General features: G+C 46.2%; 1 protein-coding gene across 1 annotated transcript in view; it reads right to left on the bottom strand.

Annotated features, from left to right (window-relative positions):
- The window catches only part of BSN (bassoon presynaptic cytomatrix protein), a 56,547-nt gene that overhangs the window by 39,338 nt on the left and 818 nt on the right, over nt 1-16,391 (bottom strand). The window contains exon 2 of the mRNA XM_072420268.1: nt 5,652-6,057. Coding sequence (XP_072276369.1) covers nt 5,652-6,057 — 406 coding nt within the window. The remainder of the gene's footprint in view (nt 1-5,651; nt 6,058-16,391) is intronic.

Consider the following 16,391-nt stretch of genomic DNA (forward strand, 5'->3'; position numbering starts at 1 on the left):
ATCTCTGTCTCTTACGGATGCCACCATAGGCCCAAAGCACAAGGAAACAAAATAACTTGCACTGTGCATCCAAATGCAGGGATTCACCAAAGTGTCAAATGACAAACATCATCAAAACTCTTGGCACCTCCCACTCCATGTTCATTATTTAGTTTGCTATGCAGAGAATAAATGTCCCAGGACAGATCTGATCTGATGGTCATGGAGCATCTTTGCCATCCTAACCCAGGCCTTCCACACAGAACTCCCTATAGAGAGAGGGAAATGGGGGAGATTGGTGGAAGAAGGGTGGCAAAGGATGGAGGGCAGAGCAGTGAGGATGAAACGGATGAAGATACAGAGAAAATAGGGAAAAGGGCAGATAGAAAAAGGGGTAAATAGAGGGGTGGCTGGGAAGAGAGGGACCATCGTATGACTAAGAAGTGAAGCCCTAACACCTCTCCACTGTGAAATATTTTCCTGCTTCACACAACACTCTGCCCCATTCTGATGATTCATGAAATATCTGACCCCAGGGAGACTTTCTGTGACACAATAATGTCTGAATGAAGTTAATTAAAAAGGCTGCATGGAAAATAGAAGATCTGTGATTACCGGAATCCCTGGGACACAAATATTGACATATAAAAGGTTACAGGATAATCAGTGTGCCTCACACACCGACCTACACCAAGGAGGGCAATTATACCAAATGTGGAAACCTGCAGGCTCTGCTCACACAACTAAAATACCAAACTACTGGGGGGGACTCTTTGATGATGACGGATAAATCTGGAACCAGTCAGTCTCATTTGGGGGCCTGAAAACAGCAGAAAACACTGCAGAAATTTCATAACTTTGAACATATAAATTTGAGGAATCTGCATAGTAGTGATGTACATATAAGGTGCACCATGAGAAAACAATTTGTGTTTCATTGTTTTATATGTAGGAGTCTCAGGATGTAAATCTGACAGTTTATCTATGGATCTATGGAGTCCAGTGTGTATGGACCCCAGTGTGGCAATGGACCCTCATGTCTGTGGAAAGACTTGAGCACAGTAAGCTGCTAATGTCTATGGAAAGACTCCAGATGTCAGCAATGTCTGTGGTCAGGCCCTAAATGGACCATGCGGTCTGTGAAAAAACTCACCATAGAGACTCCAATGTTTTAGCCCCCAATGTCTTTGGCCAGACAGCAATGTGTACGGGGAGATTGCAATGTTTCTGGATGGACCCTGATATCAGTGCGCCGTTATTCATTGCTAGTGGCACGTGACCGCCCATTCCCACCCTGCCTCCCTCATCCTCTACAGATTGGCAGCTAATAAAGGAACAGATCTGCAGATGTGGGGCGATGGGTTTATAAGACTTTACAATGATTTGCTATTTTGAAGTGAAGCACTGATGTCCAATCGTGTCACGGGAGACAATCCCTTTGCTGTGACTATTTATATCCACATGAATATTTTATTCATTGCACTTGGCAGCTATCAAGGCAAATACAGGCAGATTATTCAGGGAAAATTCAGCTCATTACACAAAAGCAGAACACTGGAGATGATTTCAGGGACAAATCTCTAAAGGTCTGTCCTGAGATGTTTATAAGGCTGTGATATGAGAAATGACCATTCATTGTCCCTGTTCATATTGTGAAACAGATTTCATCCTCATTCACACAGCATTCACTGTAATTCTGTGTTGTGTCGGAGTTCCCTGACTGGGCACACACAGATTACGATCAATGTTCATTAATAACTCCAAGGAGCAGCACTGACCACACTCGGTGTGCCCGGTGATGTCTTTATTGTACGAATCAATGTGAGTGGGCGAAGCTGCGTAATTCAAACCCCTTTCTGGGGGAAAATGTTAGGAAAAATGCCCATATATATTCCCTGCCTCATTATCAGCTTGTTTTCTATAAATTGTCCGCAGAGATGAAAAGATAATTTTATAAATAGTGTGTGAGAAGGAGAATGTTATTCATCAAATATTCTGCTCACAGACAACAGGAAATCCTGAAGTGACCTCAGAATACAAATCTCCAGGGAAAATCATCAAAATCACCAATTAAAAGGCTTGAAAATGTCCCAGAGTGTCATACAGGAAGATTAGGAGGGTAATTGCATCCTCATTGGCTCTTCAGTATGCCAATCATCCAAATAAGTTCTGATAGCCACAAAGAGCAAAGCGGTTATAGGGTGACATGCCGGGGATACCCGGTGCTCCAATATACCCGCATGACATAGCAAGATCTATTTCCTGAACTGTAGCCCCTCAGACATGGCTCCCCTGCACACTGCATGAAGATTAAATAGAAAAAAGATCACACGCTCCACTCAGCCTGAATGCAACTTCCTAAGAAACGCTTTGTATCTGCACAATCACTAAACTGCACCTGAGCAACTCCCTGACCACTTCACTGAACTCTCCATTCACACCCAGTATCACCTTTCACCACAGCAAAACAACCGGAACACCAGCGCTCATCCACAGTATCTGCCCTTATTCTGTATGTACAGTACCACTTCTCTTGTCCTGTACCCCGGGCGTAATTCTTATTATCTGTTCTTATTCTGTTTGTATGGACTGAAGCATCAGATTTTCTTGACAGTTCCTTTAATCCTCCAGGACAATATTAGTAAGTCTTTAACTTTCTTAAAAAATCTGGCAGTCAGGACCTGGTGCCTTCTTTTGGACTCCACTGTTATGTCTGCTCTCAGGAGAAAAGTCTAAATTATTTGTTTTAAGACCTGGAGTTGCCGCCAAGGATTGGGTCGTACATTCTTTATATAAGCCTTATTTACATCCTTACAACCTCCAGAACCTCTGCAGGAGATTCCTGTAAACCGCATGGAGATCCATGAAACTAGTTATAAGTTTTTAGCCACTCAGCCCCTGCAGTTCTTAGTGATAAGTTGTTCCTGGGTTGTTCCTCTCAGACTTTTAGAAGTACTGATTTTGCTTTATTTGCAGATTTCTTCTGAAAGATATTTTTCCCCTGCCACCACTCCATCCGAATAGCAGGACTCCAATTTTTTCCAGTCTCAGACACATATTATATTTACTATAATAATGAATCAGAGTCTTCTCCGTGGTATTGTTACCTCCAGCATCAGACATTTACCCATCAATACTTCTGGCAGTGGGTTTCATCCCTTGTAATAAAAGGAATGGCGACACCTGCATGAGGCTCGACCACCAATTACCAAATTAGAGGGCCCTGCCTGCATTATACAAAGACACCACAGAGGATGGGCACATCTGCATATAGATATCTGAGATAGTTGTACGCTGCATCTGGCTCTTCTATATTTTATGTTATTTATGTTTTTAGAGACAACAATTAAAGAGAACCCCATCATCATAGCACCGAACCACAGAAAAATCCCTAATCATTGAGAATTGGAGTCAGAATCCCCCATGCCTACTATTGGTTCCAACCAGAAAAAAAGTGGATCATCTTCTGCACCCAAAACATATTTCCTGTTCTGGCACCATAGAATCACAAGTGGAAGCTTTTCCGCTAACATCCATTCCTCAGATTTACAGGGGGATTTGTCTTCCTTTCTCTTCCTTCTCCTATTATGATTGTCTTCACACTGCTCAGAAATGGTGCAGCAGAGGATGGTCTCCCAGATTGTTATCATTCCTGTCAGCTCCAAACCAAATTCCTGCACCTCCGGCTGAGGATCCTCTCTTGATAGTACGGTCTCTGACATTAATGTCTCCTCTTCTAATGCATCTGCTGTGACAATTCCTTATCTATGGGATCCCTAAAGACATTATGATCCTTACTTACCACACAGGCTGCACTTTACATTCACAAAGGCTGCACTTTACTGTAGAGATTGCTCTGTTTTATGGTGCAGATAGATAGACCAGACTTGTAACATTTAAAACATAAATCAGGCTGATCAGCATATAAACATCATCATGTTGTCTCCATTTTACCAAAAAACCCCATTCAGGTGCCCTCTGCACCTTTATTTATAGTCAGGGTAAAGAATGTATTTCAGTGTTACAGATATTATAATCTTCTGGAAGTCCATTCCCCTTCATGATAACATTTGCTGTGTCTGGTTTAAAAAAAAAAATAAAACTAGTCCTTTGTATCCCTAAACCTGCTGAGCTGCCCAGAACCCAACCACTTGTGTGTCAGCTTAAAACAAATGTTGAAGCTTTGATGTTTGGAGGTTGTTAGCAGCCAGAATATCAGCAACGCTCATCTGGTGACAAAGCAACACCAAACTGAAAAACTTCCTGTTTGTACCTGGGTTCTTTTTGCCCAGGGTAATCAGTGAATACACTGAAAGGGCCCCGTGGCTCCAAGCATTCCCAGAAGGAACGTCGTCAGGGCCAGCACTGGTACCATTTATGTTGTGGTCTTCATGAGATACTTAAAGCTGGCTAACTAGAGGAGGAATTACTGCTAACATCTGGCACAGATTTCTCCTCGCCAAGATTATCATCCAAAGCATCTCAGAAAAATGTTTTAACCTCTCAACAAGTTAATTGATATCACCATCGCCCTACCCAGCATGAAGTGACACCTGACTGGCCAGACCATGTGAATCCACCCCCTGAGCTATGCTTACATCACTTATTACCTGCTGGGTAGTTCTGTCACCTGGAGTATCGGCAGATGCAGCTTACGCATTCCTTGCTGGTTGCAGTGACAGCACAGAGCCTCCTTTCTACTGCTTACATGTCCCAGCCATTCCTGCACAAGAAACTTCTCTGAATCCCAAAGATTTCTCTGAGGATGGACGTTCAGTACCTGCGGGTCCTTGTGACTTGGATGAAGATTCTGAATCAGCCTCAATTCTGTGTCGATATTTTATAAAGAATTCATTATAAATAATTTATATAATATAATATTATCCTTCAAATCAGTGCTGATTTCTGTCTCTCCAATGGCTCTCAGCTGTTCCTGGGCAGGGTGGATCTTTTTGATTACAGATGTTTCACATTTAGCGATTTGAGTTTGCTGTCACATTTCATTCCTAGGATTAGCGCCATTAATCTGCTTCTGGAAGGTTCTCTTCCTCAGAGTCTCCATGGTATATTCTCTGCAAGGCACAGGTCAGGGGCACAGTCTGCCCTGTTACCTCTGCAGGGTGTTTGAAGCCAGACCACTAAGATTGTGCTTTGCTAGAAGAAATCTCAGCCCCCTTTCCCTGCACTATGCTGCCAAGTTCCCAGCCATAGACAGTGGACAAAGCTGTGGAGATTTGTGGGCAGTGCCCATCGACCCCATAGATGACTGATCACTAGATTAGAAGATCCTACAAATTGCCGTGCAACTTTCATGGCAACAATATTCACTATATTCATTCTCCATAATCCCTCCCTCACCCCCCAAAACTTCCCATATTGGCCCTAAACCAGAACTCCAGCCAGAGGGATAGAAAATTAACTTTGCCGACAGGTTTCTCTTTCTCGGGAGATTCTCCCTCACATCCTGTGCCTGAGACACCCAAAAAATAAATGGACAGAAGAGTTGTCACCAGGACAGGAAGGTGCACATGGCAATAAAAGCATTATTAACCCTTTCCCCTTATATCACATAACTTGTAGGGAACACTCCTCATTCACTGGTGAATAGCAGAGGAGGGAGAGGCACACAGGCAGAGAGACAGGAAGACAGACAAGCAGACAGACAGACCTACCTCGGTCAGATGAGGGTTGGGATTGAAGCCGCACTGGTTGCACACCTCGCTGTGACACTGGGTACAGGTGTTGAAGTTTGGCTGGTTGGGAGACGAGGTGAGATCTGTGGTGTTGCATATAGGGCACAGAGTGCTGCTGGGTAGTGGGGCAATTTGCGGCACGGAATAGGGAGAGGTGGGGGTGGTGCCTCTGTCTGGAGATGCTGAAGGGGATCTCCCCGTCCAGTGGCCTTTGCTGTCCACCTGTAAGGTCCTCCGGTTGATGTCGGATGTCTGGTGCGAGGGTGACACGTGGCTTTTCAGTTCTTTTGTGCTCTCGGTACTTGAAGGTGTCTGACGGAAGGTCTGTGGAGTTGAACTTTGTGAGGCCAAACGTCCAGCGGGGTTGTCCAGCCTACCAGGGGCACTGAAATATTAAGAAGAATTATGTGTCAGCCACAGGAAACACACACATTGTATTCTATGTAGGGAGGAGTCTGCAATTCTGTACCACTCTGCTTCCTACCATTGGTAACACACCAGCCCCCCCCCCCCCATTTACTCACCTACATGCCACAGCTGACACTCCCACTGCAAGCCTGATGTCATAGAGATTTCAGGAAGTGTGGAGGTCTGACAGAAAGCCATTTATAAGCTCTGATTGTGTATTTTCTTCCACAAAGCTGAGAAGCCAAACAATGACTCTGCCATGTACACATCAGAAAAATTTCCAGCAGAGCAGTGAGAAGGGAAGAGAGACATTTTCTGCACCGATAAAAGATTCATTGTCCCTGGAGCTGCAGTGCCGGCGCTTTTTTCTTATCAGAGGTGCCCAGACTCCGACTTCCAGAGATCAATAAATCTCACAATGTTACTTCATTATACAATGTCAGTCCCACAAATTCTACTTCTCCAAGTTCCTTCATGAAAAACTTTGTATAATCCTCTACAAGGCCAGAGAAGTCAGGAAAAGGTGGGGGGGGGGCGCAGGAGGAGGCAGGTAAGGCAGGAAGGTGTAGCGGGTGAGGCAGGAAGGTGTAGCAGATAGGGAAGGAAAGGACAGAGAATAGGGCAGGAATGTTAAATAGTAGGTCAGGTTGAAAAGGTGTGGTAGGTGGGGCAGAAAGATGTAGTGGGTAGGAAGCTGCAGAACTGCCATGATTGCAGGTCTTAGTCTTGGACACAGGAGATCTCTGAACCCCAAATGTACAATCTGACTGATGTATTCCAAACTGACACAAATCTCTACATTCATCTCCTTTTCATTTCCACAAGAAGGCTGAGTGAAATCTGATGTGAAATCATCCAGCACTAACCAATTCCCCCCCTCCCCCCAGACCTCCACCAGTCCTCGGGACAGAAAGCTCAGACCAGCGGGGGGCACTCACCTGACCAAAGATAAACATCCATAGAATATATACAGTGTCATATACATGGGCGACCCGATGCCACCATTTTTCCCCATTATGGAGATTCAGCTTTGCATTTTCCTTGCTGTGTGGTAGATCCCAGAATCAGGTTGGTGTCTGCCTGGCATGGACAATGCTTCCCCATAACTAGCAGCCATTGGTCATAGAAAGTGCTAAGTTAGCAAAAATCCAGATCAGGAATGCGGTGCCCCTGGGCTGGCATTGAATAAAATGAAGAGACGTCCTAAATTTCCAGCACTGTTAGATGTTAGGGTTAGCTGACAATTTCAATACAACAAGAGGAGAGAGGGTCAGCTGGGAACTACATCACCCCCCACCCATCAATAACAGGATGACATCATAATGTTCAGCACAATGCAGGCTGTACAGCCTCAGTGATGACGAGTTTCATTATATTTGTGTGGAATCTCCCAACACTCAGGAGAAGTGAAGTCATTGGAGGGATACCACCAGGAATAGAAGCACAAACGCAGATTACAGCCCCAGGGGTATATAAAGTGGCTAATCACAGGTAAGTTCTCCCCTGACAGCAATATGGGTGGGGAGTCCGGACTCTGTTGTGCCTTTCTAAAGCTGCCAGTCCTCAAATATTCTGATTGGCACACCAATGCCCTGGCACTGAGAGCATCACCATTCACTGCTAGACATATAATGCAGCATGCTGAAATTGAAGTTGTATTAGGCAGCCTATCACAAACATGCAGAACACACTGCAATATTCAGCGATAATACATGTGCACTTATGCAGCATTCCAGTGCAAGCGAGCAGAATATCAGGCACTGTGGAATGGCAGGTATATGTCCCTGTGTGACCGTGCCTGCAACCTAGGCACAGGAGGTCACCTGATCTACAGCTATGGGGACATAGGAGTAATGATGGTGGGGGGGAAATAGCGGGAAGAGGAGGAGCTAGATGTTAATGGTATAAAGGGTATATTTCCTTTGACACAAATACATGAACTGCAGCAGATATACACTGAAGAGAACCTGTCACCAAGTTGCCCTCTATATAGTTCCACCATTTGCCCCCCACCTACCACATAACACCCCCCCCCCCCCCGAAAGGACATTTTTTTTGTACCTAGATCTTTCCAATTTTTCCAGGAATGCTGGGAGTGTTGATATTGGTAGATCTGTGACCCCGATTGGCTATTCTATGTCTTATTCTGATTGATTTCTCCACCATGCAACTATGCAGTTTGTCTACCAGGTGCAATTTTCTGCTCACACAGAAGGGGATGCTGTCCCATCATGTCTTGCAAAGGCTCTGGGCATAGTGTCCATAGTGGTGACCCCAAAACACAAATTGTCAGCAATCGCTTACAGATTTCTTGATGGTGGTGATCATGTGAACCCCCAACCCCCTACCTACTAGGCCCCCCTCTGATTTGAAGCAGGTATAAAGTAATTCCTGTACCCACCCTGCCTATAACGACCTCAGGAAAGCTAAGAGAACAGTTTTTTGTTGCACGTGATTAGATGGTTGGTGTCAGCAGGGCTTCCCCTCATTTACTGCACTGAGTTAAATGTCCCTTTAAAGAAGAACAATTCACTTTGCTTAGTGACCCGCTGACTGATTGTCTCATCTGCTGCCTGGAATCAATCTAAACAGCGTTCTGTGTCTGTGTGACAGCACTGTCCCACACAAAATAAAGAAGACAGATAAAAGACAGATTCAAGACCCATTGAAATCTGTCACCTGACATTACAGCAGCCAATCACAATTCTTCCCCAATGTACATAAAACGATGTCTGACCTCCTATTGGTTGCTATTGACACCTGCACTGTACAAATAACCAGTGCTGGGGGTAAAGTCTGATAGCTAGAAAGATATTAGGGTAACTGAAGATCGTTTACCCCCAACCTAAACAATGAACCTCTCTTACTTACCCCCTACCATAGTCACAGCCTAATACCCCCCACCATAGGGACAGCCCAATACTCCCACCATAGTCACAGCCCAATACCCCCAACATGGGCACAGCCTAATACCCCCTCCATAGTCACAGCCTAATACCCCCAACATAGACACAGCTTAATACCCCCACCATAGGGAGATAAACGTCTCAGGGGTCCCAGAAGCTCCTCCCACTTCTCCTTGACCATTTTTGTGATCTTCATTAGTTTATTTCAATTTTGTTGTTCAAAAAGTCATAAAAGTTTTATGAAGCAGCTCAATGAGTAAAGTCACTGCACTCCTCTATCTGTGGGAATCTTTCACCATGACAATGATGACGTTTTATGAGGACACTTTGCTGCGGAGTTACTCTGTGTGAGTGCTGTAAGAAATGTCCTGGCTGGACAGATCATTACCACTATTCCAATCATTCTATAATGTGAAGAAGGAAAGTGATCACAGATGGCAGAAATGGAGGACACACAGCTGATGAGAAGGGATTTCTATGGGGCAGAAGGGCAGGCGGTGTCAGGGACAGGAGGGGGCGCTGAGGTTTCACATGCTGATCACATCTGTAAGGCTCCCCGATGACCAGATGGAGATTACAGCACAGATGTTCTGCATTCCACTATACAATATTTGATCTGCTGAAGTGATCTTCCATCCATACAATTTTTACTAGATACAAAAACAGGGCTAATAAAAAAAATCAAATGGCTTCATTGTTTAGGAAGTAACATCATATATGACGAGCAGGGTGACATCACATATACTGTATATGACAGACAGTGATTACATCGTTCAAACCTTATATAAAGAGCAGTGATGACATCATTCCTACCAAATATAGAGAGTAGTGATGACATCATTCATACCTTAAATAGAAAAGACTGATGACATCATTCATATTAACTATATATATATATATATATATACACACACACACACACACACACACACACACACACACACACATTAGTGATTATATCAATTTATACCATATATAGACAGTGGTGATGACATCATTCATACCATATATTCATACTCCAACGTCTTATATCCGGTATTTTATCACAGGACATGGAAGATTTGAGGTCACCTGAGATGGGAAGCCGTCTGACAGGTGAATGGTGGGAATGGAGGCTCAGATGTTCTATACAGAAGCTGTTGATGTAGAACCACAAGACCCAGCATGGATATTGTATTATTTACTTTTTCTTCCCTGACTGATTTATTGAAGGAATGGTAGCTGTTCACTCAACACAGAAAATTCTCACCTTGCAGGAACAATTCTGAATAAGGGTGAAGCTCTGCTGACTTTTGCCATCCAATCATGTGCAAGGAAACATCCTGTTTTCTCATACATTTCCTTGCATGTGATTAGTTGTCCTCTGTAACGTTAATTTTCACAATTTTCACAGATAATTCACAGAATATCGCCTTTTCCCATTGTATCAGTAACATGAGCAGTAGAGGTGTGCTGGTCATACCACTAACACAGGTTGGAGCTTCAATAGGCAATCCACCATTAAGCTGTCATTAAAATTCCATTAGAGGAAAGGATCCTGGACTGGGATTCCCAGGGCAGCCAAGCAGAAACATCCAACTGTATGCAGCCTTCAGAACCAAAGCGCAGTACAAAGCCATCACATCCCACAGCTGATGAGAAAAATGGCAGCCATGACAGATCAGCTGTGACTACAAAGTGCCGCGCCATGTCTCCGATCCGAGGAAATCCCGCTTGTTCCTCAGTTTGACAGGGGGATTATTTGTATCACAGCATGGACACAATCCTGCCATCAGCTGCACTCCTCCAATCTGCACTCATTTAGCTGCAGACAAACTTAATATTTGTTTTCTCTATTAGTTTTATTGAGTCAGTCGGCTCTGGATGACCCTGACAACCAAATCATAGATGGATCTGATAAGGAAAAATCATATCCAGTATTGTAAAATATGTGGAGCTGGGAGGGATTTGCTGAGCTGTCTATGTAGATGAATGCAGCACATCGCATGTGAATAATTCCTCAGATTGTTGGTGACCCCACCGGAAGAATTCACAGAAAAGCCTGCATGGGGGATCTCAATCAGCGGGGTCCCCTAAACACAATGACCCCTGAGTGGGCAACAATTACCCTCTACTGGGGTAATACTTAATAGTAGTTGGGAATGGCATGGAAACCTTGGTGGGCTGGCAACTTCTTCATATGTCATATAGTCTGTGCACAAATCCCCAAACACCATGTGAGATGGCGTCCTAACATGAACCTGATGAGAGCTCAGCTGTGAGAGGTCAGAGGGAGAGAGAGCAACAGATCCATCCCCATGATTACACAATGCAGAACAGAAGTACCAGGGGCAGTATACAGATCGAAGGAGGGTATATGGGAGTCACAGGGGCAGTAAATTTATCAGAGGAGGGTATATGGGAGTCACAGGGGCAGTACACAGATCGCAGGAGGGTATATGGGAGTCACAGGGGCAGTAAAAGGATCAGATGAGGGTATATGGGAGTCATAGGGGCAGTAAACAGATCAGACGAGGGTATATGGGAGTTACAGGGGCAGTATAAGGATCAAAGCAGGGTATAGGGGAGACACAGGGGCAGTACATAGATCAGGGAAGAGTATATGGGAGTCACAGGGGCAGTATACAGATCAGAGGAGGGTATAGGGGAGGGCAGTATACAGATCAGAGGAGGGTATAGGGGAGACACAGGGGCAGTACATAGATCAGAGAAGAGTATATGGGAGTCACAGGGGCAGTATACAGTTCAGAGGAGGGTATATGGGAGACACATGGGCAGTACATAAATCAGAGAGGAGTATATGGGATTCACAGGGGAAGTACACGGGTCAGAGGGGGGTATAGGAGAGACACAGGGGCAGTATATGGATCAGGGAAGGGTATATGGGAGTCATAGTGGCAGTATATAGATCGGAGGAAGGTGTATGGAAATCACATGGGCAGTACATGGATCAGAGGAGGGAATATGGGAGTTGCAGGGCAATATATTTATCAGTGGAGGGTATATGGGAGTCACAAGGACACTTTACAGATCAGAGGAGGGTATAGGTGACATGCAGAGGCGGTATACAGATCAGAGGTGAGAATAGGGGAGACATAGGGGCAGTACATGAATCAGAGGGGGGTATATGGGAGTCACAAAGGCAGTATACAGATCAGAGGGGGGTATAGGGGAGACACAGGGGCAGTACACTGATCAGGGGGGTATAGGGGAGACACTAGGACAATTTAAAGATCAGAGGAGGGTATATGGGAGACACAGGGGCAGTACATAAATCAGAGGGGGTATATGGGAGCCACAGGGGAAGTACACGGATCAGAGGGGGGTATATGGGAATCACAGGGGCAGTATATAGATTAGAGGAGGGTATATGGGAGTCACAGGGGCAGTATATTGATCAGAGGAGGGTATATGTGAGTCACAGGGGCAGTATATTCATCAGTGGAGGGTATATGTGAGTCACAAGAACACTATACAGATGAGAGGAGGGTATAGGTGACACGCAGAGGCAGTATTCAGATCAGAGGTGAGTATAGGGGAGACATAGGAGCAGTACATGAATCAGAGGTTGGTATATGGGAGACACAGGGGCAGTACAAGGATCAGAGGGGGGTATATGGGAGACACAGGGGCAGTGCAAGGATTAGAGGGGGGTATATGGGAGTCACAAAGGCAGTATATAGATCAGAGGGGGTGAAGGGGAGACAATGGGAGTCATGGGGAAGAAAATAGATCAGGGTATATGGGAGTCACAGGAGCAGAAAATGGATTAGAGGAGGGTATTTGGGAGACACAAGGGCAGTATATGGATCAAAGGGGGGTATAGGGGGGACATGGTAGCACTACACGGGGGTTATATCGGGATTTGTACCCCCAGGGTATTCGATGCTACAATCTTCATTCATAAATTGCTGACTTCTCATCCTGCTGGTTCTCCCTCCTCACTTTCCTCTTCCATGCTGCTCTCTCATTATTCACTCCCCATCCATTTTCCAACTCCCCTCTGCATCCTCATTCTGTGTATCTCACTCCCCCCACCCCTTGGGTACTGCATGTTTTTTAGTCCTGGCCCACAGCTATTTCCATGCTTCATAGATCCGGTCCATTTACCTCAAACACAATAGAGTGGCCCCATTATTGGTGCAGGGAGGATGGGGGCTGAGTGTGGACGACATTACAACCACTAAATCACCACAAAACCACACAAAATCCCCAGCAGGGTGATATAAAGCTGTCACGGAGTACACAGTCATATCAGTCACCCTGTACCCCAGGATCTGTCAGGTTGGGGCTGCAGCGCTTTTCAAAAATACCCTCAGATCACTCATCTATACAGGAGATTCCATGGAACAGGCGGTGCAGAGCCATTGTGTGTGAGGAATCACAAAACATCCCCCTTGTATAATATATAGGGGATGTATAATATACAGAGGGGTATATGATGTACAGGGGTGTTTATTGGACAGAGGGGGTGTATAATGCACAAGGGGAGTGTATAATGTACAGCTGGAGGTATATATTATAGGGCAGATGTATAATGGACAGGGGGGTTGTATATAGAGGATTTATAATATACAGAGGGGTGTAAAATGTACAGGGGGGGGGTTATTGTACAGAGGCGGTGTATAATGCACGGGGGGAGGGGGGTAAAATGTAAAGAGAGGGTGATAATGTACAGGGGGGGTTAATTGGATAGGGGAAAATGTATAATGTACAGGGGGTTGTATAATGTAAAGAGGGAGTGTATAATTTATAGAGGGAGTGTATATCATACAGGGGGGGTATATAATGTACGGGTGGGGGGGGTGTAAAATGTACAGGGGAGTGTATAATGTACGGGGGGAGTGTTTAATGCACAGAGGAAGTGTATATCTACAGGGTGGTGTATAATGCACAGATGGAGTGTATAAGGCATAGAAGGGGCATATAATGTACAGGGGGGGTATATAATGTACAGGGGAGGTGGGGGGGGCGCACAGGCAATGCGGGAGTGAATCAGGTCACATGGGTGCAATACATACAGTGATATAAATAGGAATCTGGCCAATCTGAGGATACTAGGATGGGCCGAAGGAGTAATGGGTGTTTCTGCAGTGGGGTTACATGTGATGCACCGAAGCTGCAGTTTATGCAGTGTGACCTCTGGCTGTGTGGCCCCACAGTATGTGACCCCAAATTCCCCAATGTGTAGCCCCTAAGTCACTGATCTCCTGTGGTCCCAAAGCCCCACACACTCACCGGATACTTTATTAGGTACACCTGTTCACCTGCTTGTTACCCCAAAATATCTTATCAGCCAATCACAGGGCACCAATGCATTATAGACATTGTGAGGACGACCGGATGAAGTTCAAACTGAGCATCAAATTGGGGAGGAAAGGAGATTTCAGTGACTCTGATCTGCTGGGATTTTCACCTACAACCTTCTCTAGATATTACAGAGAATGGTCTGAGAAGGGAAAATACCCAGGGAGGGGCAGTTCTCAGGGTGAAAATACCTTGTTGCCAGAGGTCAGAGGAGAATGGCTGGACTGCTTCCATCTGATAGAAGGGGAACAAAAACTCCAATAACCCCTCATTAAGCCCCGAGGTCTGCAGTAGAGATCTCTGAATGTACAACGCATCCAACCCTGGAGCAGATGCACTACAGCAGGAGGAAATCACACCACCAAAATGAAGATTGGAGGAACATTGCCGGATCGGAGGACTCTCCATTTCTGCTGCAACACTCAAATGGTGGGGTCAGAATATAGTGACAACATGAAAGCAAGGAAAATCCTGCCTGGTGTCGTTGGTTCAGGCTGGGGGTGCTGTAATGGTGGAAGGGGGGGATTTTCCTGGCACACTTTGGGCCCCTTAGTACCCCCTGACCATGTTATAAATCCCACATCTAACCTTCGTATCATTGCTGATCCTGTCCACCCCTTTATGGCTGCAGTGCCCCCATCTTCTACTTCCTGCAGGATAACAGGCTTTGTCACAGAGCTTAGATCATTTCACACTGATTTCCTGAAAATAGGGTCACCGGACATAAATGCCCCCCACAGTCCTCAGATCTCCATACAATAGAGGACCCCTAGAATGTGGTTGACGAGAGATGTCCACCATGGAGGTGCAAATCCCTGAGGAATGTTTCCGGGGCCCTGAGGGTCCGACCTGGTCCTAGTAGGAGGTATCTAGTAAAGTGTCCAGGGGGTGTTTGGAGTTGTCCCTTAGCATGTGAAGTGCAATGTTCTCCCAGATGTACAGTCTATAGAGCAGTCCTGTCTGCATGGAGGATGTATGGAGGACAAGGCTGTATAGTGGCTGATCAGTGGCCCCCCAGTCTGCAGAGTTCGTGGCCCGACTGTGTACTTTTTGTCATAGTGTAATAGGGTGCAGTAGCAGGGCCCCGGATACTGTCATGTGACCTCAGGGTATACAGTGTTGGTGTATGTCCCAGGCAGTGTAGGGGGGAGGGGTAGCTGTTTGCTCTCTGTGGTGCTGAACCCCCTCTCCATGCACTGACATGTAGTACGGAGGCCCCTGGCTGTTTATTGGTGTGGTGGGACCCCAGGTTGGTGTATTGGGGTGCAGTACAGGGGCTCCTGTGTATAAGCCACAATATTTGTATGGAGGGGGAGGTGCTGAATTCTGTATGTAATACGATAGAGTACTGGGGTCCAGGCTGCTGTATTGGACTACTGTACAGGTGCCCCTAGCACTGATATAGAGGGGCCCTGTGTAAACAGACCACAGTGGGGGAGTTCTCAACCCCCGGGTAGTGCTGAAGCCCGTGTGCATTGACATTCAGCAACGGGGCCCCAGGTTGTATACTAGTGTGGCAGGATACCAGTGGGTGTACTGGGGTGCAGTATTGGTGACCCTGTCATCTAATGTATGATGGGTCCCTAGGCCTGTGAATTGGGGGCTGCTTAGGGGCCCAAGGTCTTGGTATAGAGGGCCCTGTGTATACAGTGCATGGTGGGGGAGCTGTCCACCCTGTGTGGTGCTGAACTCTGTGTGTACTAACCCCTGGCCGTATACTAGTGTGGTGGGGCCCTCGGCTGTATACCAGTGTGGTGGGGCCCCTGGCTGTATACCAGTGTGGTGGGGCCCCCGGCTGTACACCAGTGTGGTGGGGCCCCCGGCTGTACACCAGTGTGGTGGGGCCCCCGGCTGTACACCAGTGTGGTGGGGCCCCCGGCTGTATACTAGTGTGGTGGGGCCCCTGGCTCTATACTAGTGTGCTGGGGCCCCTGGCTGTATATTAGTGTGCTGGGGCCCCTGGCTGCATAGTAGTGTGGAGGGGGACATGGCTGCATAGTAGTGTGGAGGGGGCCATAGCTGTATACTAGTGTGCTGGGGCCCATGGCTGTATACCAGTGTGGTGGGGCCCCTGGCTGTATAATAGTGTGGGGGGGGG

This window comes from Pyxicephalus adspersus, chromosome 8, assembly GCF_032062135.1.
Source record: "Pyxicephalus adspersus chromosome 8, UCB_Pads_2.0, whole genome shotgun sequence".
Lineage (NCBI taxonomy): Eukaryota > Metazoa > Chordata > Amphibia > Anura > Pyxicephalidae > Pyxicephalus > Pyxicephalus adspersus.